General features: G+C 48.5%; 1 protein-coding gene across 1 annotated transcript in view; it reads left to right on the forward strand.

Moving 5' to 3' along the window:
- LOC147725648 (dedicator of cytokinesis protein 2-like) overlaps positions 1-26,627 on the forward strand; it is a 1,712,066-nt gene that overhangs the window by 1,439,715 nt on the left and 245,724 nt on the right. The window contains exons 35-37 of the mRNA XM_086964476.1: positions 3,544-3,644; positions 4,525-4,583; positions 16,370-16,518. Of these exons, the coding sequence (XP_086820602.1) occupies positions 3,544-3,644; positions 4,525-4,583; positions 16,370-16,518 (309 nt within the window). The remainder of the gene's footprint in view (positions 1-3,543; positions 3,645-4,524; positions 4,584-16,369; positions 16,519-26,627) is intronic.

The raw sequence follows: 26,627 nt of genomic DNA on the forward strand, positions 1-26,627 counted from the left end.
CTGTGGACCAATGACTAAGGAGCAGTGACTGAGGACGAATGACTGAAGATCAGTGAAGTGCATGTGTATTTACCGGACGCGCAGCGGACGAGCGCAGCGGGCAAGCCGTTTGCCCGCCAAAGGCGCGCCTAAGGCAAGCCCGTCTGCGCCCGTCCGCGGCCGGCCAGGGCACGGGGCATGCCCCCCTGCCGGTTTCATTCAATGCACTTCTACAGATCTGATCCAACCGCATCCCCATGCGCCTACCCCCCCTCCCCGCGACTTTGTCGGGCTTTGAGTCACTGGGGTTCCTCTGTGCTAGAAACACATTTCCTGAGATAGTAGCCCCTTCGTCCGCAGTCCCCCCTTCAATTATCAACCCTCCATCTAACAAAAGGACTCCATACCCCAATGTCACAATGACCTAGCTTAACACACGCTCACTGGTAATACACCAGCTGGAAATCTTTGCTTTGCTAGACTCTGAGAAACCGGATATACTGCTATTAACGGAGACATGGCTTACTGAAGAATCTGCCCCCGACATACTTGCTGCAATCCCCGCTGGCTATTACATCCTCCAGGCAAACAGAGCTTCCACAGAGCTTCCGGTAGGCCGGGAGGTGGGGCAGCAGCGATTATTAAAAATTCCATCCGATTCTTCGCCCTGACCTCAGTCGGCATTCACTCGGTCGACTATCTTGTGCTGAGACTGGAATCCTCAGTTACCCCTTTTATCTGTGTCCTAGTCTACCGTCCCCCCCAGTCTATGCCTAATTTTCCTACAATGTTTGGGGACATGCTTTCCCAACTTATTATTAATAATTCAAAAATCTTAGTCTTAGGCAACTTTATTAATTATTGGCCCTCTGATGTAAAGGAGAATGCTTGCTCTGTCTCATTTACCGATCGCCTATCTAGTATGAACTGCCTGACACACATAAAATCAGCCACCCACATTAAGGGTCACATTTTGGACCAGGTTTGGACCTCCAACCTGGAATTATCTGCCCCTCTCATCTCACCTTGCCTATGGTCAGACATTTCATAATCTCCTTTTCTCTTATGGCTACTCCCGGCCTTAGCAGACCTTTGGAAGGCAACCTCTCGGCCCGGAATCGGAATAAGGCCGATCTCAGTAAATTTGTCACCCTACTTAGAACCTCCACCCCCTCTAATCTGGGCTCCATCTACAGCCAAGCTTCTGCCCTCACACACTGGCTGGAGACAGATTAAGCTCAAACGCCTGCATGACGCCCAAAAGTGGTTCACTGAGGACCTCAAAGCCCTGAAGATGGGCCTTAGGCAGGCCGAGCGCCAGTGGCGACGCAGTTACGCTCCAGACATGAAACTGCGCTTCACAACCCTGCTTAAAGAATACAAAATAGCGGTCCTACAAGCAAAGACCACTTATTTTTCAAATAGGATTGCTGACTCCGCCACCAAAACCAAAGACATCTTTTCTATTGTGGAGGAGCTGTCAAACCCAGACAGGGTCACCGCTAAACGTCTCCCCTCCCGTGCACTGTGGGACTCCCTAAATCTCTTCTTCGTGGAGAAAATTGCCAATATCAAAAAATAGCATTCTATCCTCAGCCCCGCTTCACCCCCCTAGGTCCGACTTCTCCTCGCCTTCTCCTAACCCCATGCAGCTGACCCAGATCCCTCCAATCTCGGAGACGGAGCTCCCTGCCCTCCTAAAAAAGGTTGCCTCTGGATCCCCTACCGACTGTTGCCCTCCCTTGATCCTCCGCGAGGCTTTCATAGCCTTCCTTCCCCTCCTCTGGCACTGCTGTACAATTCTCTTTCTTCTGGCATAGTTCCCGGGTCATTCAAAAGTGCCGAGGTCATGCCCATCCTCAAAAAACCTACAGCAGACCCTACCATCATGAGCAACTTTCGCCCCATTTCCCTTCTTCCCTACCTCAGCAAAGTTCTTGAGTCCCACGTGACGAACATCTTGAGTACTTTTATCGAAGACTCTCATTTTCTCGACTCCCAACAGGCCGGATTCAGACCCAATCATTCTACAGAATCTGTTATACTCTCCGTCATGGAGGAACTGTGGAGAGGGGCGGACTCCAACATCAGCCAGGTTCTGGTGCTCCTGGATCTGTCTGCCGCCTTTGATATGGTCAACCATGATATTCTGGTCAGCCGTGTCAAGGAGGCTTGCATCCAGGGCACTGCCTTAGACTGGGTCCGCTCCTTCTTGAGCAACCGCCGCCAGGCGGTTCGGCTCTCTCAGTTTTCTGCTGACAAGGTCGAGCTAACCTGCGGCGTCCCGCAGGGCTCCTCCTTATCCCCTCTTCTTTTGAATTTATACCTCACCCCCCTTATTCGGTCCCTACGAGGTAGCTGTGTCACCGCATTCAATTACGCGGATGACATCCAGCTGGTCTTCGATATCAACTCTACGGACCAACCCATCGACAACTTTCAATCCACTCTCTGTCACATCAGCGACTGGATGGGGGTGAATCACCTGAAGCTCAACCCCGACAAGACAGAGTTGGTGCTTGTCGGGGGTGCAGCCAATCCCTGGAAATCCACCTTTTGGCCCATGAGGCTGGGTCCTCCCCCCAACCCTGTCAGCTCAGTAAAAAGCCTTGGGGTTATTATCAGTAATGACCTCATGATGAAACCCCAGATCAACGCAGTAGCTTCCTCCAGTTTTTTTCAGTTAAGAAAAATTCGAAAGATTGCCCGCTTCCTGACCACCGAGGCCCTCACCCTGGTCCTATTGGCCTTAGTCATTTCCAGGATAGACTATGCCAACTCCCTTTATGTTGGCATACCAACTAAAGAGGCTACAACTTGTCCAGAACCAGGCCGCACGGCTCATTCATCATCAGCCCAAACACCAACACGTCTGCCCTCTTTTAAAATCCCTCCACTGGCTCCCTGTCTCTGAGCGCTGCAAGTTCAAACTGGGCTGCATTATTTTTAAGTCCCTTGCTGGCATAGGTCCTTCGTTTATCTCTTCACTACTGCACTCATACGTCCCCTCTCGCAATCTCCGCGCCTCCCATCTGGCCTTACTTCAGGTACTGACCTTCAAACGCAAAAAACAGGGAGGACTGAGGTTCTCATTCCTTGCCCCGTCCTTCTGGAATGCCCTCCCTTTAGGCCTAAGACTAGCTTCTCCCTACACCCATTTTAGGTCCCTTCTAAAAACTCATCTGTTCCGTAATGCTTACAATTAACGCTTCCTGCCCCACGGACCGTTTGTTTTCCTTATGCTTTAGCGCCAAGAAACCGCTGGGTGTTAGTTGCGCTTTACAAGTTCTTTTTACATTACATTTTACATTACAGTGTTTGAGAACCAGTGACTGAGGACCAGTGGTTGACGACCCAGTGACTAAGGACCTGCTAGTGTTGAATATTAGCGCACTCGCCTGGCGTGTCTGCCAATCTGATTCACCCCATGCACCACTCTGACCCCCAGATACCCTCATGTCTTCCTTTATGCCTGAGGCCTCTCAAATGCCCAGCAGGGGGAGCCCGCGCGTCCTCGCCCCTACCCACCGTCCTGCTAACCTGCTCCTGTCTGTTCCTTTACAGCTCTGGAATAACTACTTCCACCTGGCAGTGGCCTTCTTGACCCAGGAGTCCCTGCAGTTGGAGAACTTCTCCCAGGCGAAGCGCACGTCCATTATCTGCAAGTAAGTGGGCCAGAGGTTGGGGCTAAACTGGCGGTGTGGCGGGGAGCGTGAAATCCTGTGCGATCATGTGCGATGTATTTAAACATTGTGCTCTGTGGCCACAGGAAAAGTATAACCAAGATTGTGTAATATATCCTGTGGCCACAGTATAAGTGAAACCAAGACTGTGCTGTACATCCTGCGGCCACAGGATAAGTGAAATGAGGCCTCTCATACAACCGGAGGCCAAAGACCAAGGGCCCGATTCACAAAACTAACTTAAGACAAAATCCTAAACTTACTACCATTTTGGTATTCACAGAACGCACTTACTCATTTCGGTATTCACAGAAGTTATGAGTCCTAACTTCAGGACTCCTAAATGCCTTCTGTGAATACCGAAAGTCTTGAAGTTAGGATTTTTCTCAGTTTAGTAGTAGTAAAGGTACTTCTCTTGATTTCAATGGGTGAGACTTTGTGAGCGTTTGAAAGATGGTACTACCAGTTTTTTTGATGATGCTGGAGAGTATATATGCAGGATTATTGAGGTGTGATGCATGCCAATTGCGTTTTATTCTGCTCTCAAATGAAAGCCAGTGATGGTTTCTGAGGATGAGGAGATGTGGTCCATTTTCTTTATGACGTGGAGACACTTCTGAGCATAGAGAGCATTGCTGCTTTGGTAGGAATGAGGTAGGAAGAATAAGTGATGCCACGTGATATATTCAGAATGAGTGTACAGCTTCGCTCTATGCGGATTCTGGCTTACGCCTGTAGGGATTGGTCGACGGTCCAGTTGGTGCGTAAATGATTGGATTATGCGAAAGTGCTTTAGTAGCTGTCATGGACGTGGTGAGCAAATAAAAGATATAAACTCACTCTTTCCTCTTTGATCCCACAGGTATGGAGACATGCGTGAGGCCATTGGATCCGCCATACGTGACATGTGGTACAGCCTGGGTAAGACACTCAATCTATAGAAACCATAATCATAGACCAATCCCTGTATGCATTTACCAAACGTTTCTTTATCACACAAGTCATTAAAATGAGTTGCCTTAGGACGCCGCTGGACTTTGGAATAGTATAATTTACTATTCCAATTACACTCCACGCAACAGTAGGGTAGGGTTTGATGTGACTGGCAGGGTCATCACGGGTTGTCATTCCCTGAAAGGCCGTCACCTGCGGTTTCCATTTAATTCGGCCCTTGTGCAGCGATTTAGCAATTATTATGCATTTTCTATTGTACTAATAAAATGTATTTCTTGTACATGTGAGAAGTACATTGTTCACTTGCAGAAAAAGCCCAATTTTGGAGTTGTGGGTCTGTCCTCATGCCTCAGGGCCGCTGATTGTCTTTCTTACGGGTACATTCCTGGCCTCAGTAGTCAAGCACAGTAATTGCCAAATCTGTCCTGGTGTTAAATGGGTCTCTCTGATTTATTAATAATGTTTCGGTTTTAGGGGAGGGCATTATTCATGCATGAGAAGTTTTGTGATGTTTTTCTGTCATTGTTTATTTTGTGTTTTTTACACGAGATAAAGTGTTTGATAGTTTGGTTGGCATTTGTTTCTGTAACAACAACGCTTCAGGTTCATTAGTTGATCATAACATTGAAAGGCTTGGCCTTGCTGACATTAAACTGTGAAAACTGGTTTTCCTCCAGGTTCTAAGGATGGGGTCACGTGACCTGTCATTGTAGACGAGCAGGAGGCCGGCGTTACAGACAGGGCGCGCTTTCCATGTTTGAGCTATGACGCACCTTAAAGCAGGTGCGCTGGGTGCAAACACGGAACATGCGCCCTATAAGGAAGAATGCACTGTCCTCGGGACAGCCGCAAACCTGCGCTGTGCAGAGGGCAGCGCATTCAAGAGAAATACAGCGCAGCTGATTAAAGATGCTCCAGGTTTCTCCAGGAATGCTGCACCCCCCCTGCACTTTTAAAAGGAATTAGAGATCCCCTTTCAGTTGGGTCCAGTGAATGGCTACACCCACCTGCAAGGGGCTGTTTGGGGGGCCACGGGACCCTGTTTATTTCCTTTACAGGGCAGCATTTAGGAGGCGCACTGTAAGTGCACCACCTTTTTGTTGCGCACTTTAGTGCGCTTTCTAAAGGCATGTTTGCCTCTGAGCCCACGTCGGTAATATGGCGCAGGCCCAGAGGAAAAGTGGTTCCCTCATTTGCATGTGGCCACACCCCCATGCAAATGAGGGAACGCCCTTTAATGATAGCGCTGGTGCTGTATGTATACCAGCACTAACTGCAGCCTCTTCTGTAATACCAAAGTGCCCCACTGGAGGCTCATGAAGCGGCGCAAACGCCTGTTACGCCCCCGGGGCGCAGGTGCACAACCACCCCTAGAGTGCAGTAAAGTGTGTCCAGAAGCAGCAACAGAGGGACATGTGTGCAGTGTCCAGTACTGGTCAGGAGCTATCGCGCTGACCAGCAGAGGAGACAGTGACCTAACCACGCGCTCCCCAACACTGACAACATAGGATTGTCATGTGGAGCAGGGTGTCCTTTGGGGCGGTTCCATGCTTGGTTCCATGTGGTTATCAATGTGCGTATCGCAATGTAACATGTGGCCGTCCTGGACACTGTGCGCCCGTCATTCACTGACAGCATCATTGTTTGAACCAAAGTCGGTGCAAAACGCTGATCCTCTTTCCTGTCTGCATGGGGTATGTATGTATTTATGTATATGTATGTATAGGCATTTAAATAGCGCACTACTTACCCGGAGGGTCCCAAGGCGCTTCGACCGCTGCGAAACCCTTCCTGGCTTCCCTGAGAGATGGTCCCTTAATGGGTATCTCCAGGGTGAGACCATGCATCCCCGGCGGTCTGGTGGGGCCGTTAGTGAAGATGAGGCAAGCTAATGCCCAGAGTTGCCGAGTGTGAACGCTGATCAGAGTGGGCACCGAGGCGAGAGAATTATCGAGTCCGCTGACCCTGGTCCAGAAACCTGCTGCGCCGGGAATCGAACCCTGGTCCCGGGCCGTCCTCTGCTCTCGGGTCTGCCGCCTCTAACCAGTGAGCCACACTACCTCACTTACTCGGTATCATTCCTTAGCTAGGATTTTTGGCTAACAATGATGAAAAATCGGTACAAACTATATTTGCATATTACTTGATGCACAGTGATACCAATCTGAGTGAACTCCATTTGTGCTGAAGAAGAAATTGGCCCAAAGTGTAAAATCCGGCACTAAAATCTCTTTGCCCCTGTGTTGTAGCAGTGCCAGCCCCTAGGAAGGACTAAGGGGCAGATTTACAATAACTGGCGCATCCCTGCATATCCCCAGGTATGCGCCAGTTATTGTGCGCCACGGACCCGCCACCATGGATGCGCCACATTTACAATGCAGCGCACCATGGGGCAAAAACGTGACGCATCTGTGCCGTAAAGGTGGCGCATTGCTGGAGTTGCGTCGCAAGCACGACGCAGCTCGAGCAAGGCTCTGGGGGGCCCTGTCTTTGAAATGCTGCGTCAATCCTTATGCCTGCTTCAAGCAGGCGCAGGGTTTTGACGCAGCATGGGCTCAAAATTGACTGAGTGAGCCACTTTTAGGAGGCTTTCCTGTGCCAGAACGCCCCCCCCCCCCCCCTGCGCAGGAATGCCTCCTTCTGGTGCAGGGCTTTACTACATGGCACATCTCCCAGATGCGTCACGTTGTAAATACCCCGCACCATGACGGTGTAAAAGAGAAGCAAGGGGCTTGTAAATCTGCCCCTAAGAGTCTGAATACACTGCCCTGGCATGGTCAGTCCTCGTGTTACGTATGTAGGATGATTAAGGGTGTGTTTAGGTATCCAAACATGTTGAAGGGATGCAGGTGTGTCTTGAGTCCTGTGTCACCCCGGCAGGGATGGTTCCGTCTTTATGAGAGTCCAAAGTGTGTTCTTTTTTGTTTTTACTCGTTCTTAAGTTCTTTTAAATAAGTCTCACTGTTGCACTCTACCCACAGCAAGATGCAAAGTGTTCAATGAATGCTTCTGGAATTCATTGTAAAGGTCCGAAGAGACAAGGGAGCCTATGATAGTCATGCAGGGCTTAATTTGTAAAACAAGGATAGCCGGTGCCGGACACTCTGCTCAGAAGCCCGCCCGGCGCTCTTAAATGTCCGCGCGCCGAGTACCAAGACTGCTAGTCCTGAATCACTTCAGGCCTCTGTAGTCCCGCAGCAGACCCTCCCGGCCTCTTTATCTCACTCTTGCAGCTGTCTCCTTTCTCCCTTTGTGTTTCCGTATTTCTCGTCCTACTTTTTCCACTTGTGATTTTCACTTCTTGTTGTCTGGAAATTCTGATGAAGGCAAAATCGGTGCTTGTCCCCTAAAATGTGTGCAGGACAGGTGCCCCCCACCGGCAAACACCGGATCAAATTAAGCCCTGCAAAAAGAGCAATGATGGACGGAATTCTGCGCAGTGTCAAGGAGCGCGGGTGAGTGTCTGCCATTGTTCAGCCTCTGTCCGTCAGTTGTTCTTTTTGCAGATATACAGCCAGATTCATGAAGTAAAATTGCGATCGCAATAGCTGCGAAAAAGCTATTGCGAGCGCAATTGTCTAAAACGGTATTCTTGAAAATAAAAAGCGAATTCGCAAACACAGAATAGCGAATTCGCAAAATTATTCGCAGAATCCCGGCAGTAGCCCAATAGCGATTCTGAAATAGCGAGAAACCACGGATTCTGCGAATAAAATTGCGAGATTGCAATAAAATCGCAATCGCTATTCAAGAAAAATCGCAATTAGCGAAAAACCGGAAAATCGCATTTTGCGAGGCGCAATTTAAGGACAACCCAAAGCAGGTGGTAACCATCAAAGCAAAGCAAAACATTTTTTGAAAGAACGTTACCCAATCAGTAACAGGTGCTGGTCTGACCAAACACACTTAAGGAGATGCAGCAGCAGCATTAGGAGTCTCACAATGCAGGACTCTACATGGTGGTCAGGCGGCGAAGGCTACAGCGAGCAGCACGGATCAGACGTAGGATCCAGGAGAGTATATTCCGCCAGCGGGTCACCCTGCTGGGCCAAACCAGAGAGCAAATATACGCAAAGTACCGCCTCAATGGGCCAATGATCATCAAGCTAATTCAGGACCTTGACCCCCTGATGCAGCACCCAACAAGGCGGACCAATGCCGTGCCCACACATGTCCAGGTATTGTGCAGCCTGCACCTTCTGGCCTCCAGGAGCTTCCAGGGGATAGTTGCCGCTGCTGGGGGGATATCCCAGCCCACCATGTCCCGCTGCCTAAGGAGTTTCCTTGACGCAATGCTGACCCAGCTACACCACCACATCAAATTTCCCATCAGCCAACAGGACTTGGATGAGACCAAGCATCAATTCTACAATGTTGCGCATTTCCCACATGTGATAGGATGCATTGACTGTACCCACATCCACATCTGCCCACCAGCTGCAATGGAGTACATGTACCGCAATCGCAAGTCCTACCACTCCCTCAACATCCAGATGGTCTGCAATGCTAAGACATACATCACGGACATAGTGGCACAGTACCCGGGGAGTACACATGACTCATTCATATTCCGGCACAGCGGCCTCCACACACGACTGGCCAGGGGAGACTTCGGGGAAGGACACCTACTTGGTAAGTACACTTGGCCCACAATGTTACACTGTGATGAAGTAGCTGCGCTGCACAGGCACTCACCCTCTGCTCCTCTCATTCAGGTGACAGTGGCTACGCCCTCGGTGAATACCTCCTCACCCCATACCTCAACCCTGCGACACCACAGCAACGGCGCTACAATGTAGCACACATACGCACAAGGAATTGCATAGAGAGGACATTTGGGCTACTGAAGAGCAGATTCCGCATACTGCACAAGACTGGTGGGGCCATGTACTACAGTCCTGATGTCTGCTGCCGCATTGTGGCTGTGTGTGCTATACTACACAACATTGCTACCAATCGCCAGATACCTGTAGAGATCTCTGGCATTGAGTCGGAAGGGGACGACCGGCCACCTGCACATGTGCGCCATGCATGCGGGGAGAATCCAGCTGAAGGACACAGACGCCGCAACCACATCACAATGAACTGTTTCTAGTGCACCCACTCCCCTCACCCAACAAATCACAAATACATGACAATGGAAATAATGACAGGAGGCTGATGTACGATGCTTGAATAAATATTATTGTTGAAGGCACAATAATAACGACATTTTGAAATTATTAACATGTGAGTAGTATTGCGCCATACTGCTCTAAGTCATAAGCACGACATGCTTCTGTCTTCAGCATGTCCCTGCCAATGGATAGTAATGTCAAGTGCGCCTCTGGCGCGCGGCACCCAATCGCCTCTCAGGCTCATCCTCAGGGAGGGCACGTGAACCCGCAGTGGGCCTGCTGCTGCGGCGTAGGACACCGACCTGTGAGGCAGACAGGCTGCTGACACTGGACGTCCCCTCACTAGTGTCGTCCCCACCACCATTGGCTGGGCCAGTTGGATGTAGTGCCAGTACAGCACTGGTGACCGGCTCCAGTACACGCTCCACATCCTCGCAGCATTGCACCATCTGCTGCTGCATAACCAGGGACCGACGTGACAGCTGGGAGGTGGCATTACCAATCACGTAGTTTGAGTGCGTGTGGGCAGATGGGCGCGTAAGTAGCTGGCGGTGGCGGCGGCGGGCGATGTTGCGCTGCAAGATGATGGCCGCAGTGTTAGCCTCCATGGCAGTTGTCATCCGCTATATCCTATCCAACACATTTGCTACATTTATGCCAATGTTGTGGAGCTGGAGTTGGATTGCCCCTTGGCGTCGTGCCTGCAATTGATGGATGCGCAGCATCCGGCGCTCTATGCTGAGCCCTGGAACACGCACAGCCATCCGCCTCCTGCCGCTGCGTGCTGTGCTCTGCTGGCGCTCCCTGCCATGCCTGCTGTGCTGGCTGGCCACAGTGGGTGTGCGATCTGTCGCCGCTCTAGCAGCACCAGATGTTGAGGGTGCCGCTGGTGGTGGTGTTGCGGTTGCCAATGGTGCAGCGCCTGATGGAGCTGGCGCTGATGGTGGTGGTCGAGCAGCTGCCAATGGAGCAGCGCCTGATGGAGCTGGCGCAGATGGTGGTGGTCGAGCAGCTGCCAATGGAGCAGCGCCTGATGGAGCTGGCTTAGATGGTGGTGGTCTAGCAGCAGGCAATGGAGCAGCGCCTGATGGAGTAGGTTGTGTGGCTGTTAGCACCTCCTCTGCATCCTCTGCTGCCTCGTCTATCAGCAGCCTATCGCTGTCGCTGCTGTTGTTGTCTGCGCCACCTGTGAGGGAAAGTGGACGTAGATTAATTGCATGTATCTTTCACATGTGCAGTTGCTACATGCATGCTGGCTGACATTCCCTGACTGGCTGTGGCATTGCGTACTTTGGGACATGTCTGGCTGCATTGGAGTTTTTATACATTGTGGGCAGACTACATGTCCCACAATGCATTTGGGCATATCCTAATGTGCATGGGTTGCATTACTGGGGTTGATTATGGGAGGCTATAGGGTCATGGCCATTGTTAGGGGACAGGGTCGCAGTCGCATGCCACTTACCTTGGCTGTCTTGGGGAGGTCGGGATGAGTCCAGAGGGATGACCCCTATACACGCCTCTCGCTGAAGTGTGTCCTCCACACGATCCTCCATGGGGGTGTTGGGAGGGACTGTTGGTTCTCCACCTCCAGTTGCCTGGCTCTCGCCCAGCCTCTCTGCCACCCTCTCCTTGGCACAACCTCGGAGGTCGTACCACCTCTTTTTTAGGTCGTCTATCGACCTGTGTGTCACCCCCACAGCGTTGACTCTGGCGCCGATCCCCAGCCACAGTCAGCGTTTCTCGGCCTCTGGTACTCTCCTGGAGTCCTTGCCGAATAGTTTGGTGTGGTTTTCACACACTCCATCTATTAGGTGCTCCAACTCCTGCTCGGAAAATTTCAGCTTGCGCTTGCGCCCGGTGTCACTGGGCCCTGCTGCTGCATCCTCTGCCATTGCTGCAGTCAAAAAAGTGAAAGATTTCATAGTCTGGAGGTGTTCTGAGAGGTGCTCTGTGTGATGCAGCTTCGATCTCTGCCTCACTGTTCTAAATGGGGGTGGGAACTGCCTGCTTCCTGGTTGTGATGTCATCACTGGGCTCGAAATGCGACTTCCCATTTTTGCGATCTCGCTATTTGCGAGATCGCATTTTGCGATCTCGCAAATTGCGAGATCGCTATTCCTACACGGATTTGGACGGAATTTGCGATTTTTCTGCGATTTTGAAAAATCGCTATCGCCTTTTGCGGCCACTTGCGATTCGCTTTATTTTATCGCAGAATTTGATGAATGCCGTTCTGAGAATTCTAAATTGCGATTCGCTGTCAATCGCAATTTATAATTCTCAGAAATCGGTTTTCATGAATCAGGCTGTAAGCACCGAACACGTTCTCTTCACAGCACAGACCGCACAGCACAGACCGCGCAGCACTAAAGCACAGCACAGACCGCACAGCAGCAGCTGTCTCTGTTCCGGTGTCAAGGCAAACAGACCTTCAAGGACACGTTCAGCATTGTCTGCGAGGTGCAATAAACGCCCATTTACCGCCAATCAATTAACAATAAACAGCATCTAACAGCTCTCGCCTCTGTTTGCCACAACATTAAGCTGTGTTTAATGACGCACTCGCATCCAAGGGGCCCGCGCTGGCGCCCGCCTTAAAAAGACATCTTGTTTCCTGAAATTAAAGCTGCACTTCTGTGTTTCCTAATTAAGGCTCCTTCACGAGATGCCTCCATTCTGTGACCTGCTCCGAACCTGTGAATCCTGAAGCGAGTCTAGAATTAAAGGCCTGATTTGGGGGCATATTAAGGAGGGCATTATCTCTGCTTTTTTGGCTTTAAAAGCCAAAAAAGCGGAGATAATCTTTTCGCCCTATTTACAAGAGGGTGCTAGCATGCATTAGCGCATACTAGCACCCTTTTACCCGACGCCTCCCATTTCATCTCTAATGAGATGCAAAGTGGGCGTCACTGGGCAGTACAACCTTGCAAATATCACGGATGTGCACATTGCGATATTTACAAGGCTGCCCCAGCATTTAACCAGACGTTAGTTTTATGGAAAAAAACGCTGTTTTCGCCAAAAACGAACGTCTGCTAAAATGCAGGCTTACCTATCCCTAACATTGGGGGTGGATTATGCTGATACAACCACATGGTCGTATCAGCAAGGTTATCGCCGTTTTGCAGGGAACATCGCTGGAAAACCAGCGATGTTACATGCAAAACGGAGATTTCCCCGCTATCGCTCGAATTGTTATCGCCCTGGAGAAACGCGTTGTTAATAACGTGCTACCAGGGCAATAAATTCCAGAGATAGACAGCGATAAATAAAAAAAACTGTAAGCGCGCTTTGCGTTATTTATCGCCGTCCCTTGATGATATGCCCCTTAGATCCTGGCGGATAGGTTACTCTGTCACACAGTGAAACGGTGACTGATATCCTGGGTTACCATCACAACGGTGACTGATATCCTGGGTTACCATCACAACGGTGACTGATATCCTGGGTTACCATCACAACGGTGACTGATATCCTGGGTTACATTCACAACGGTGACTGATATCCTGGGTTACCATCACAACGGTGACTGATATCCTGGGTTACCATCACAACGGTGACTGATATCCTGGGTTACCATCACAACGGTGACTGATATCCTGGGTTACCATCACAACGGTGACTGATATCCTGGGTTACATTCACAACGGTGACTGATATCCTGGGTTACCATCACAACGGTGACTGATATCCTGGGTTACCATCACAACGGTGACTGATATCCTGGGTTACATTCACAACGGTGACTGATATCCTGGGTTACCATCACAACGGTGACTGATATCTTGGTTACCCTCACAACGGTGAGGGATATCCTGGGTTACCATCACAACGGTGACTGATATCCTGGGTTACCATCACAACGGTGACTGATATCCTGGGTTACATTCACAACGGTGACTGATATCCTGGGTTACCATCACAACGGTGACTGATATCCTGGGTTACCATCACAACGGTGACTGATATCCTGGGTTACCATCACAACGGTGACTGATATCCTGGGTTACCATCACAACGGTGACTGATATCCTGGGTTACCATCACAACAGTGACTGATATCTTGGTTACCCTCACAACGGTGAGGGATATCCTGCCCACCGAAATATAAATCCTGTTGTATCCTATTATGTTTCGGGGGACAAGATATCCGTCATCGTAGTGACGGTGTAACCTGTCTGCCGACAACTGAGTCAGGCCCAGAGAAACTACAGGCTGTGGATAACACCAACGCAACAATGGTGCAAAGAAAAGTTGAAATTGTCTTTTCTGTGAAAAGTACAAAAAAATGCAAAAATGTCATTGCACTTTTGCAGCTGTAGTAAATCTGCAGACAACACTTCCTGGTCTCCTCTGATGTCACTTCCTGAAGCAGATCGCAAGATGGGAGATAGAACGAGTATATAAAATGCCACCAAAAGTTGGCAAATAAATGAATGGAGAGATTTTGGATTGGAAACTTGACCTAAATCGAGGCATTAAAGTTAAGAAAGAAGATCTGAGTATATGCCCCAGGTCCAGCGAAAGGCCAAGATGAACATTTCACAATCACCATATTATTCACAATGGGCCCTTATACACATTCAAGTTCCCTGCTTGTTCCGCTGGGGGTCAAGTTTTATTTCATTTTGAATTTGAATCAGTCAATGTCTAACTTACCTCCACAGATCAACACTCTTCCTTTGGTCAATGGACCATTAGTCGAGTAGTTGATGGTGATCTTAACAAATTCATTAACCTATCTTACAACTTTCAATAAAATAATCACAGACTCCAAGTACGATTCAATAGATTTTATCTAATGATTCATTCAAATGAACGCTCATTTGTACAGATTCACTGTGCAAACCCCATCAACTTTCATGGGAGGGAAAAATTCATTTATCAAATTACATTCAAATATACAGACACGTTCAACATCTTTAATGCATTTGGAGTGACAGATGAAGAGACAATAGACACAGTAATTCATACTTTGCAAGAGATATGCAAATTCAAGACAGAAATATATTTACCGATTGGTGAAATTGAGAAACCCAAACCCATGGCCAAAAGGATTGGTGGAGGTCACCTGATAAAGAGTCAGGAGACAAAGACTATAGGACAGGTGCAGGATAGGATCATACTTAACTACACTTCTCTAGATCCCGGCGCACCGGAGCGCATCCCTCTCTTACACTCTCTCCCTCCTCGATATTTTCCCGCAAATCTTCCATCTAATCAGGCTGTCTCTCGGTATTGAATCTTCCCAGTCTGCTCTTCTCCAGCAGCAGCTCTCATCCACTCCTCACTCAGCATCAACGTCTCTCTTCTTAACCTTAAGTCACTCAAGTTATACCCTTTAATGCCGCATGTCCCACCTTCAAAAGTTGCAAGTTTCCGTGTATCGTGGACTGTGATTGGACAGAGACAGGAGAGTAATCATCACCTCATGCTGTCATTCTTGATTTCTTAACTAATTCTTTGTTTAGTAAACCCTTCCGTTTAATGTATTCATTTTTTTAGAACCATTTCCTTTCACACATATTCACATAATAGATTAGATACAATTTTTTATGAAATTCTACAGTTGAAGAACGTTCCCAGGCATCTGTCCTTCGTTCTTGTCAGCTTGTCAGTGATCCGATCACCAGGTCACTTCAAAACTTCGGTGCGCAGACTCAACTTGTGTTATGTCTCAACCGCCATCTTTTCTCTTGGCTTAGCACATCAGGCCCAATCGCACACTATTAATAAAGGAATCATAAACATATGTTAATTTCTCAAATATGTTATTATCACTGTTCACCACCCACTTCTACTCGATCCCATGTGATTTTCTTCTTTCTTAAACAAAAGCATTAGCAGCGATAACTCTTTTAAAATCCAGGCAAGCATATGCCAGGCAAGCGGTGCCTCGAGGCCAACAGTTAGTAACTCATTGCACACGTGTGAGAGTTCCCCCTCACATTGGTTAATGTTATGTTATGTTATGTTATGTTATGTTACAGCGTTCTTTTATAGCGCACGGCTACTCGAAAAGAGTGTCCCGGCGCTTTCCACCTGCATCTCAGAATAAAAATAACACAACACAGCAAAAGAATGAGAAAAAGAACTGAAACTGAAGCAATAAGAACAGCCTAAAGATTAAAAAGCCAGGTCTTCAGGCTCTTCCTGAACTGGAACAAATTGACAGTGCTGCGCAGCGAAAGAGGAAGCGAGTTCCACAGCTGTGGGGCTTTGCAGCTGAAAGAGCGCCCTCCCGTGCGGGCCTTCCTCACCCGATCACATCGAATCACATGTTTTTTTGCGCAGTACTGGTTCGTACATGCTCAAGGCGATTTTCGGTTTCAAGCGGGATTCCAGTTACGTAGCAAAATATTCTTTGGTATTTAAGCAAGCATAAAGCCTTTTTCCCCATGTATGAATGTCGTGTGTATGTTAATTTTCCTTTCTCCACTGTTTCTACTTGTTAGTACCTGTTAACGAGAGGTTGATCCGAGCAGGTTTCTTTTTCTCGAATCCTTGTTCCATCACCCCCTTTCAAATACGGTGATTTAATTCAGAGTTCACAGAGTCACTTGCTTTTTGTACTTTAACAGCAGCAATGTGCTTTGCCTCTTAGTAATGATTTATTTTATTAAAAAATTCCAGGACAGCACAAGATCGAGTTCATCCCCAGCATGGTGGGGCCCATCTTGGAGATGACTTTGGTACCAGAAGTGGAGCTGAGAAAATCCACCATCCCCATCTTCTTTGACATGATGCTCGTTGAGTACCAGATGACGCGGAAGTTCAGTACGGTAAGTTTTCCCCCATGGAGGCCGGAGTGTACCCACTGACACATTAGCTATGGGGTCGGATGCCAGACTATAACTACTGCCACACTAGCTTTGGTGTTGGATGCCGGAGTGTACCCGCTGAGACACTAGCTATGGGGTCAAACGCCGGAGTGTACCCACTGAGACACTACCTATGGGGTCGGAGGTCTGAGTATACCCACTGACACACTAGCTATTGGGTCAGACGCCAGAGTGTACCCACTGAGACACTACCTGTGGGGTCGGAGGTCGGAGTATACCCACTGGCACACTAGATGTGTGGTCGGATGCCGGAATGTACCCACTGACACGCTAGCGATGGGGTCGAAGGCCGGAGTGTACTCATTGACACACTACCTATGGGGTCGGAGGTCGGAGTATACCCACTGACACACTAGCTGTGTGGTTGGATGCCGGAATGTACCCACTGACACACTAGCTGTGTGTTTGAAGACCGGAGTGTACCCATTGACACACTACCTATGGGGTCGGACGCCGGAGTGTACCCACTGATACACTACCTATGGGGTCGGACGCCGGAGTGTACCCACTGACACACTACCTATGGCGTCGGACGCCGGAGTGTACCCACTGACACACTACCTATGGGGTCGGACGCCGGAGTGTACCCACTGACACATTAGCAATGGGGTCGGACGCCGGACAAGCTATGGGGTCAAAGTGTACCCACTGACACACTAGCGATGGTTTTGCGTGAGAAGTTACTTCCACTGGAGGCCACAGTAGAGGTTCACAGCCTGGTGTGGGATTAGTAATGTACACCTGTGTTTGTTTGAACTCGGTATCAGCTATTCGAGGTCCAAAGAGGCTGAACCTCAGAGTCAGCCCCGCCAGCTGTTACTGCAGCAGTCACAGGTAGGCGGCACCCCAGGCTCGGCATAGATATTCATGACTAATAGTTTATATTTAGCTGGATACGTACACAGGTACTTACACAGGTATATGTCATCACTGGGTCAATAAGGCTGTCAGTCTCCTTTCTGGCCCCCTCTGATGCTGTTCTGGCAGGTGTTTCCTTTTTCATATACTTTTCATTTCTGATTTGAAGATCTAATCTTCCTTTCTTTCTGCAGTATATAACCCTGGATATTGGCCATTGCCCTTTGTAAAGCATCGGGCGCCACTTGGGGGCAGGATGGACCCTACAGATGAATTAATCATGTACTTTGAGCAGGCTGGAAGCTCGGGGTCAGCTGACTGAATTATTGATAAGGCTCGTCCCGTGCAGGCTCAGGCTCAGGCCCTCTGCGCTATTATCAATGCTTCTCTCACAGAGCCCAGCACTGTCCTTCACCGCTAATGTTATGATATGTTTTGTTATTGTTTATTTGTAGGGCGCTCATACACCGATGCTTCTTGGCACTTTAAGAAGACACAATCTTCAATACTAACAGTGACTGGGTAAACAGACCCAAAGATATTTTAATCTTAATATAAATAGCTCAATAGGAGAGCGCTCCATAGCTTGGCAGCTGCTGGAGCTAAAGTAGTCTCCATAAGGGCCTCTCGGATCCTAGTTGCGGCAAGCAAGAGTTGTTTGCTAATCTGGGGCAGAGTGATGGCTGATTGAAGGAGCATGCCCTGGTCAGAAGGGGGCGGATGTGAGGTGTAGGGCTTTATGGACAGTTGTAAGACCCTTGAACACTACACAAGACTGAGTGGGCAGCCAGTGTAGAGATCGCAGGACTGGCAGCGTGTGTGATCTTCTGCACTTTTTGTAAGCACTTCTGCCACAGCAGTGTGAGCAAGTGGCAGCTGGTGTAGGATTTTATCTGGAGATAGAAGATTCTTTGAATGAGTAAACTCAAGAGGCAACTGAAGGCAGCGTTCACTACTAATATATTCATAGAGGGATCGCTGAGGGCACAGAAACTTTCTAGAGGAAGAAGGCGGGGGAAATTGGTGCTGACCCCATTCTTGGATTGGACTTCCAGGGACGGGGTGCTGTCAAAGGAACTGGGGACCCTGCCAGTGTGTCTGGCCAAAAGGGTGTGTTCTAATCGCTAACTGATGAAACTGAGATAATTAAGATCTCGGTTTAGCGTGGGTTCATTTTGTAGAAGTTTTTGTCCGTCCAACCCCCGACCATGATGAGTGCCTCTCTGAAAGGTTTTGTGTTTTGATCGTGAGAGTTTTGTGCACTAGACAGGTGAAAGATAAACTGAGTTTCATTAGCATAACACAAGACAATAGCACTAGTGAACTACATCGAAGGAAGCTCCAACAGCTGCGAGGAGATCTTGATTGTTAAAGATTTCACCTCACCCTCATCCACTGTCAACAACATCGCTGCCTCTCAACAACTCTACAACAACCTTTCCAACCTCTTCCACACAAACATCTACAGCAACTTATCACACCAACCCAACCCCAAAGAACTCATTGCTAACCTACTCACCAAAAACGAAGACGGTCACCTGACAGAATGGACAACCCTGACCAAAAACAACACCGCGGCAATCGTGCAGAACATCCGCTCAAGGGTCCTAATGGACCAATGCCCCACCAATCATCACCACTCTGACCCACATCATCAACACCTCCATCATGTACCCCACTTTCCGGGATGCTTGGAAACTTGCAGAAAACCACACTCTCTCATAGCCGACCCAAATCAACTGAGCACCTTCGACCCATCTCCCTGCTCCCCTATCCAGCCAAAGTGATTCAGAAGGTCATTACCAAGCAACTCACAACCCACCTCGAACTCTACTATCTTCTAGAAAACACACAACCACTATTAAGAAAGAACTACAACACTGAAACAGCGCTCATCACAGTGGCCGATGACATTCAAAACATCCTGGACAGAGGAGAAAGATCAGCCCTCATCCTGTTTGACCAGTCTGCTGCGTTCAACATTGTCTCCAACAACACCTTCATGAGAAGTCTCCGTGAGGTTGGCATACAAGGATCGGCTCTCACATGGATCTATTCCTTCCTCATGAGAAGAACCCAAAGGGTCAGGCTGGCACCCTTCACATCAGAGACCAAGAAACTGATTCTCAGTATCCCACAGGGCTCCCCTCATCCCCTCTCACCAACATCATCTGATCATAATACATCACCGTCATCTACTACCCGGATGACACCCAAATCATCCTCTCCCTGGCGGACCAAACTACCACCGCCAGAACCAACTTCACAAACTATAAAACCATGGTAGCCGACTGGATGCGAACCAACTGCCTAAAGCTCAACTCCAGCAAGACGGAGTTACTTGTCTTCTGGATCAAGGCCTCTTCATGGTGGTCGTTGGAGCTGGAACCAACACCCACAGACAGCGCAAGAAATCTAGGGATCATCCTAGATGACAAGCTCAACATGACGGCTCAAGTCAATGAAGGATGCACCTCCTGCTTCCACAGCCTATGTATGCCACGAAAGATCCTTAACCTCTTGAGGCTCATGACGAGCTCAGCTCATCATGAGCCACGGTGCTCCGGTGCTCATGACGAGCTCAGCTCGTCATGAGCCGTGGAACGCTCGCATGCGGGGATAATTCCCCTGCTGTGCTGAGCGTTCCACGGGAACGGGTGTGGCCATGACGTGCTGAGCTCGTCATGAGCACAGGAGCACCGTGCCTCATGACGAGCTCAGCTCGTCATGAGCATGCGGGCGCTATGCGCGCCCCCCTCCCCCCAGCACAGCGGGGGATTAACCCCCGCAGTAAAGGGGTTAAATAGTTGCCTCAGAACACCAGATAGACCGTCACTCAAGCACTTATCACCAGCATGCTGGACCGCGTCAACACTCTCTATTTGGAATCTCCAAACAACTCCTTCACAGACTCCAGGCCATACAGAACCTCGACCTCGCACGCTGCATCCACAACACACCACACCTCAGGAAGCTTCACTGGCTCTCCATTCCCAAGCACAGTCAGTTCAAACTTCTCACACACATGTAAAAAGCCCTACACAACACAGGACCTGAATATCTGAACAGCCGCAGACACTTTCACCAACCCACCAGACACCTATGCTCTGCCTCACTCACTCACGCACACTCCCGCATCCGCAAAAGCAAAACTGGAGGTTGTTCATTCTCCTACATCACACCAAAGACGTGGAACGACCTCCCTCAACACATCAGAGCCTGCTACTCACGTCTTGAGTTTGGCCACAAGATGAAAACCTGGCCCATCTTATAAGCACCTTGGTACCACAAACCTTGTCCAAGCTCTTGGATACCCACTCGGGTGATTAGTGCGCTACACAAATCAATATAACATGATTTTTAAAACGTGCCTCTGCTTGGTGGAACTGTTGGGAAGGGTTGCAGGTGCATGTTCAGCAGAAAGAGCAAGAGTTGTTACCATTGCAGGACCTCCCAGTTTGTGTATGCCTTCAAAGAGTTGATGTGTGCCTTCAAAGAGTTGATGTGTGCCTTCAAAGAGTTGATGTGTGCCTTCAAAGAGTTGATGTGTGCCTTCAAAGAGTTGATGTGTGCCTTCAAAGAGTTGATGTGTGCCTTCAAAGACTTGATGTATGCCTTCAAAGAGTTGATGTATGCCTTCAAAGAGTTGATGTGTGCCTTCAAAGACTTGATGTATGCCTTCAAAGACTTGATGCGTGCCTTCAAAGAGTTGATGTGTGCCTTCAAAGAGTTGATGTGTGCCTTCAAAGAGTTGATGTGTGCCTTCAAAGAGTTGATGTATGCCTTCAAAGAGTTGATATGTGCCTTCAAAGAGTTGATGTATGCCTTCAAAGAGTTGATGTATGCCTTCAAAGAGTTGATGTGTGCCTTCAAAGACTTGATGTATGCCTTCAAAGAGTTGATGTATGCCTTCAAAGAGTTGATGTGTGCCTTCAAAGAGTTGATGTGTGCCTTCAAAGAGTTGATGAGTGCCTTCAAAGAGTTGATGTGTGCCTTCAAAGAGTTGATGTGTGCCTTCAAAGAGTTGATGTGTGCCTTCAAAGACTTGATGTATGCCTTCAAAGAGTTGATGTATGCGTTCAAAGAGTTGATGTATGCCTTCAAAGAGTTGATGTGTGCGTTCAAAGAGTTGATGTATGCCTTCAAAGAGTTGATGTATGCCTTCAAAGAGTTGATGTGTGCCTTCAAAGAGTTGATGCGTGCCTTCAAAGAGTTGATGTGTGCCTTCAAAGACTTGATGTGTGCCTTCAAAGAGTTGATGTGTGCCTTCAAAGAGTTGATGTGTGCCTTCAAAGAGTTGATGTGTGCCTTCAAAGACTTGATGTGTGCCTTCAAAGACTTGATGTGTGCCTTCAAAGAATTGATGTGTGCCTTCAAAGACTTGATGTGTGCCTTCAAAGAGTTGATGTGTGCCTTCAAAGAGTTGATGTGTGCCTTCAAAGACTTGATGTGTGCCTTCAAAGAATTGATGTGTGCCTTCAAAGACTTGATGTGTGCCTTCAAAGAGTTGATGTGTGCCTTCAAAGAGTTGATGTGTGCCTTCAAAGACTTGATGTGTGCCTTCAAAGACTTGATGTGTGCCTTCAAAGAATTGATGTGTGCCTTCAAAGACTTGATGTGTGCCTTCAAAGAGTTGATGTGTGCCTTCAAAGAGTTGATGTGTGCCTTCAAAGAGTTGATGTGTGCCTTCAAAGACTTGATGTATGCCTTCAAAGAGTTGATGTATGCCTTCAAAGAGTTGAAGTATGCCTTCAAAGAGTGCGGAGGCAGTGTCACCATATGTTATTTTCTAGAAATAAAAGATTTTACCCACTTCAGGGCTGTACCAGTGACCCGCACTGCTTCCCTGGTCCTAAGCAGGATGTTTTGGTCAGTGGTATCAAATGCGGCCGACAAGTCTAAGAGGACTGGTACGCCGGTTTCTCAACCGTGTAGCCTGTGTGTCATGGGCCCTAGTGCAAGAAAGAAAATGACTTCCCTGGCTGCTGTTAGAATGATAGGATACAGCAACAATCAGGGTTTATTGTGCCCCTCAAGCCTCTGGAGACCAGTGCCACTACACCTGCTGCACCAATGCAAGCTACACCTCTGCAGTTTCTACTTTATCAATGAGCGGGCAAAGATCATTGAAGGCCGATAGAGCAACCAGCTCGGTGCTGTGACTGGTATGAAAGCCCGCTCTGTCTATTAGGGCCTTAGATTCTGCAGAGCCTTGAACCTGGGGCAGGGCCACATTTTAAAGACATTGGTCGGTGAATAGGAGCAGCGAGAAGGGTCTAAGGTTGTCCATGTCGTTGACTTCCAGAGCTCGGTTCTTTAGCAGATGTCTCACTCTGGCACCTTCCAGAGGTCTGGAAAAAAGTGCCTTGCATCCAGGAGCTGGCGGAGGCGGTCAGGAGGAGGTCACTTGTGGCTAAAAGGAGCGGCTTTAGGTACGGTTATGGAACAGGATCATCCAGGGGACTCGAAGGCCAGCCGCTACTTATGGTCTGCAACCGAAAGCTTATCAGACCAGAACTAATGTTAACATGAGGATGCTTGACCTGAGGTTCAACGCCAAGACGTCTAAGCATTGGTTGACTCGGGCGCGCTGCACCACGAGTGATGCCCCCACCCATGGATAACTCTATTGGGCGTTGGTGCGTCAGTGAACTGAAATGAGCGCTGTCCTGGTTAAAAAGTCCATCCTTGAGTCGAAAGGAGTTAGACCTACCTGCCTAACAAGTCTCACGGTGATGTTTACTTTGCTCTGGAGAAAACACCTACTTCATATCCTGTGGTTATGCTACGTTGTATTGTGCTACCATACATTACTTTATGTTATATTCTGCTGTGCAGTTGTCTCCGAATGTTGTCGCTGCCATTTCTAAAGCACACATTTGCCACTGACGTGGCCTCATAGAAAATGAGTGAGTGGTGTACTGCAATACTATATGTGTGACCACAAAAATAATTGGAGCCTCTCAGCCCCTGGGAGCCTCCTGTGGGGCAGTGGTGGATAGTGTGGCCTGTGCACAAAGTAGGAAGTTTATTCTATGAGACCCCTAGAGGCTCCGAGACCCCCTAAGCTACTGAGTTCATGCTCTGGACCTGCCATTAAGTGCAGTTTTGGAAACCTACTATCTGCTGTGTGCAGGCTCCTCAGAATCCCATCTCTTGTGTACCTTCTCAGCCACCTTTACTAGACTTTCAGGAGATGTTCACCCGTTGTAGGTAACGGAAGTGATGATTCATCAGGCTGCTGGGCAGTTAGTACATGGTCCCAGCTCCATGGCCATTACCGACAGACAAATAGTACCGGATCTCCACTGTTTTACCAGAGGAGAGGTAAATAGTAAATGTTCTTTTACTTTTTGACCAGCCAGCAGCCAAACAGTGCATAATGTGTTTACCTGGATGCCAGTTGCATTAGAAGTAAACTGCTGCTTGTCAGGAAACCAGGTAAAAAGGCAAGTAGTTTATCTACATCCACAGAAGTGGTTGGTGATGGATTATTAGAACTGACACTGAAAGGGACAATGGATGTTGTGTGTGTGATGGTTCCGAGACCATCAGAGGGGGGATTGACAACCCAGTGCCACAATCATTGATTTGCGCTTAATAAAATGTTAACCTGTAACTCCCATAGTTTTATTCACATGTGCATACGTTATTTTACACATGGATTTTTAAAACGAGTCAATTACATGTTTTGCTTTAAGATAGCTAGGATATGTTCTTCAAAGCATTGCTATAGGGAGGCCTATCTGACTGCTGCCCTTTCAGAGTAAACGTTGTGGGGCAGATTTGCAAGCCCCTTGCGTGACTTTTGCGCTGGCGTTGCGTCACTTTTGTGATGCAGCGGCGGCGTAAATGTTGTGCCACATTTACAACGTGACGCATCTAGGGAGATGCATCATGTGGTAAAGCCCTGCGTGACATTATACCTGCCCCAGGTATAATGTATGCATTCTAAGCGTTCCTATGCACAAAGCCATGTAGAACTGAGGCAGTGACATCTACAAGATTTCACTGCGTCACTCTACGCCTTCACTGTGTCAAAATCCCTACGCCTGCTCAGACCAGGCGTAAGGAATGACGCAGGGCTTTTTGAATGAGACTCACCTATCTGTTGTGGCGCATTGCAGGAGTTGCGTCACTTTCATGAGCAACTCCAGCAATGCGTCATGAATTTCTGATGCATCTATTATTCCTTGTGCCATGGAGCACTGTATTGTAAATACAGCGCATCCATGGTGGCGCAAGGACATTTGGCACTGGCGCAAGGAAACTAACGCGTCTATGCAGATGTGTCAGTTCCATGTAAATCTGCCCCTGTATTTCTCTTTGCCCCGTAAAATTCTCCATTTGTTCCCAACACTAGAGTTACTGTGTTCTCATTAAAAATGTCATTTCTGTTCGCTTACTGTTTGCAGGACAAGTTGTGGCCATGAGTTGGGTTGGACAGTGGGTTTCTGTATCTGCAGGATGAGAACAGGGGAGGTAAATACTCCCTCCTGAGATGTCGTGAAGGCCACGAGGAGGAAAGAAGATGGTGCTGTATTGTCTGTGAGAGGGAGCCCTGTAGCAGGCTTGACGCACAGGCTGTACTCTGATCTATGAAAAACGTGGGAGAGGCTCTTTTCTCCCAAGCTCTCTGCTGCAGTGGTGTGCGCTGGTATGAAGTGGGCAGAACTTGTTGGGTGTTTGCTTGAGACTCCTCCCGGTCCACCCTTGAAGGGGGACTTCCCTTTCCCTCCCTCTGAGCCGCTGCTCCTTCTAAGGCTGCTCAGAGAGTTACTTCCTAGAGCGACCTCTCTTTGCTTTATTTGAGTTGTAGCCTTCATTCGGTTCGCATTGAGACTCTCTGTCCACTGACACCTGCTGCTCCTGCTCCCCCATTTTAATCCCCACTTCTGAATAAAAGGGAGTTTCTCCAAAAGGTGAACTGAATCGTCATCTTCCAAGTCCTGCCTTTAAATAACTGAACTTCGCATTGTTGTTTTGACCCACCTGCTGGTTTACTTCTACGCTGTCAGCAGGCGGTTATTGATTTAAGGTGAGTTAACGACCATGAGGCCTCATTTTTCTAACCTTTATTGGTTTGCAAATGTACTCCTCTCTGTCTTGACTGTGGGGCAGTCACATGCTTCACTGTGATTGACATGCTGAATTGTAGAACTGTAACCTCAGTTCTAAAACAATGTCCATCCGTGCAAGTGTAGCGCAGCCCTGAGTTTGCGCCCAGTTTGCGCGGTGCCAACCACCTCCTTATCATTCCATGCTAACATATATAAGCCAGCTGAGCAGACAGAATACGACACGTTACAACACAAACATTTACAACACATGCTTTTACAACGCGGTTTTTACATCACAACATCTATTACAACGCATGATTTTACAATGCATGCCAACACAACACATTTTGAAAAAACAACATTTACAGCGCACTCCATTACAACTCATACCATTACAACGCATAATACTGTTAGGGCAACAGTAGGTTAAGTGTTGGATAGTGTACGGGTCAAAAATACTATTTCCATGTACCCCCAAAATTCATAGCCACCCTAAAAATTAAAAATCCCCATTATTTACCTTATAATGCGTTGTAATGGCATGCGTTATAGTGACATGCGTTGTAATGGCATGCGTTGTAGTGACATGCATTGTAATAGCTGCGTTGCAATAGCACGAGATTTAAAGGCTGCTATATTGTAACATCTGTGTTGTAAAAGAGTGCATTGTAATAACTGTGTTGTAATGGGTGTTTCCCGAACAGACACCCTGCGGTTTAAAGGCACTGAGAAAGGAGTGGAGTGGGGCTCTCAGGCAAAGAGCCTCTTTTCAGTCATGGCATGAGCTCCTTGAGTCAGACTCAGGCACTTCTCTGTGCGGTGGCGCTTGGCCATTCCAGAGGCACCCTCAGTCAGACTGCTCCACGTCGTCAAGATGGCCGACGCCAGACTCCACTCCACAGGTGCATTAAGGACCCCGCTGCTTGCTTAGCAACTGTGAGCAAACATTAGCTTTCTGACGTGCGCCTGATCTATCTCTCCTGGAAGAGGATTGATTTTACCTCCTGTCAGGGGAGAATGAGCGCTTCACGCCGCTCTCCGGACATGTTAATCATGAGGAGACGGAGATGGCTTTATCCGCGCTGATGACGCCTGAAAAGTGAGGCACCTGGGACTTTGAATCACTCTGGC

Source organism: Lissotriton vulgaris, chromosome 3_2 (genome assembly GCF_964263255.1).
Source record: "Lissotriton vulgaris chromosome 3_2, aLisVul1.2, whole genome shotgun sequence".
NCBI classification, from domain to species: domain Eukaryota; kingdom Metazoa; phylum Chordata; class Amphibia; order Caudata; family Salamandridae; genus Lissotriton; species Lissotriton vulgaris.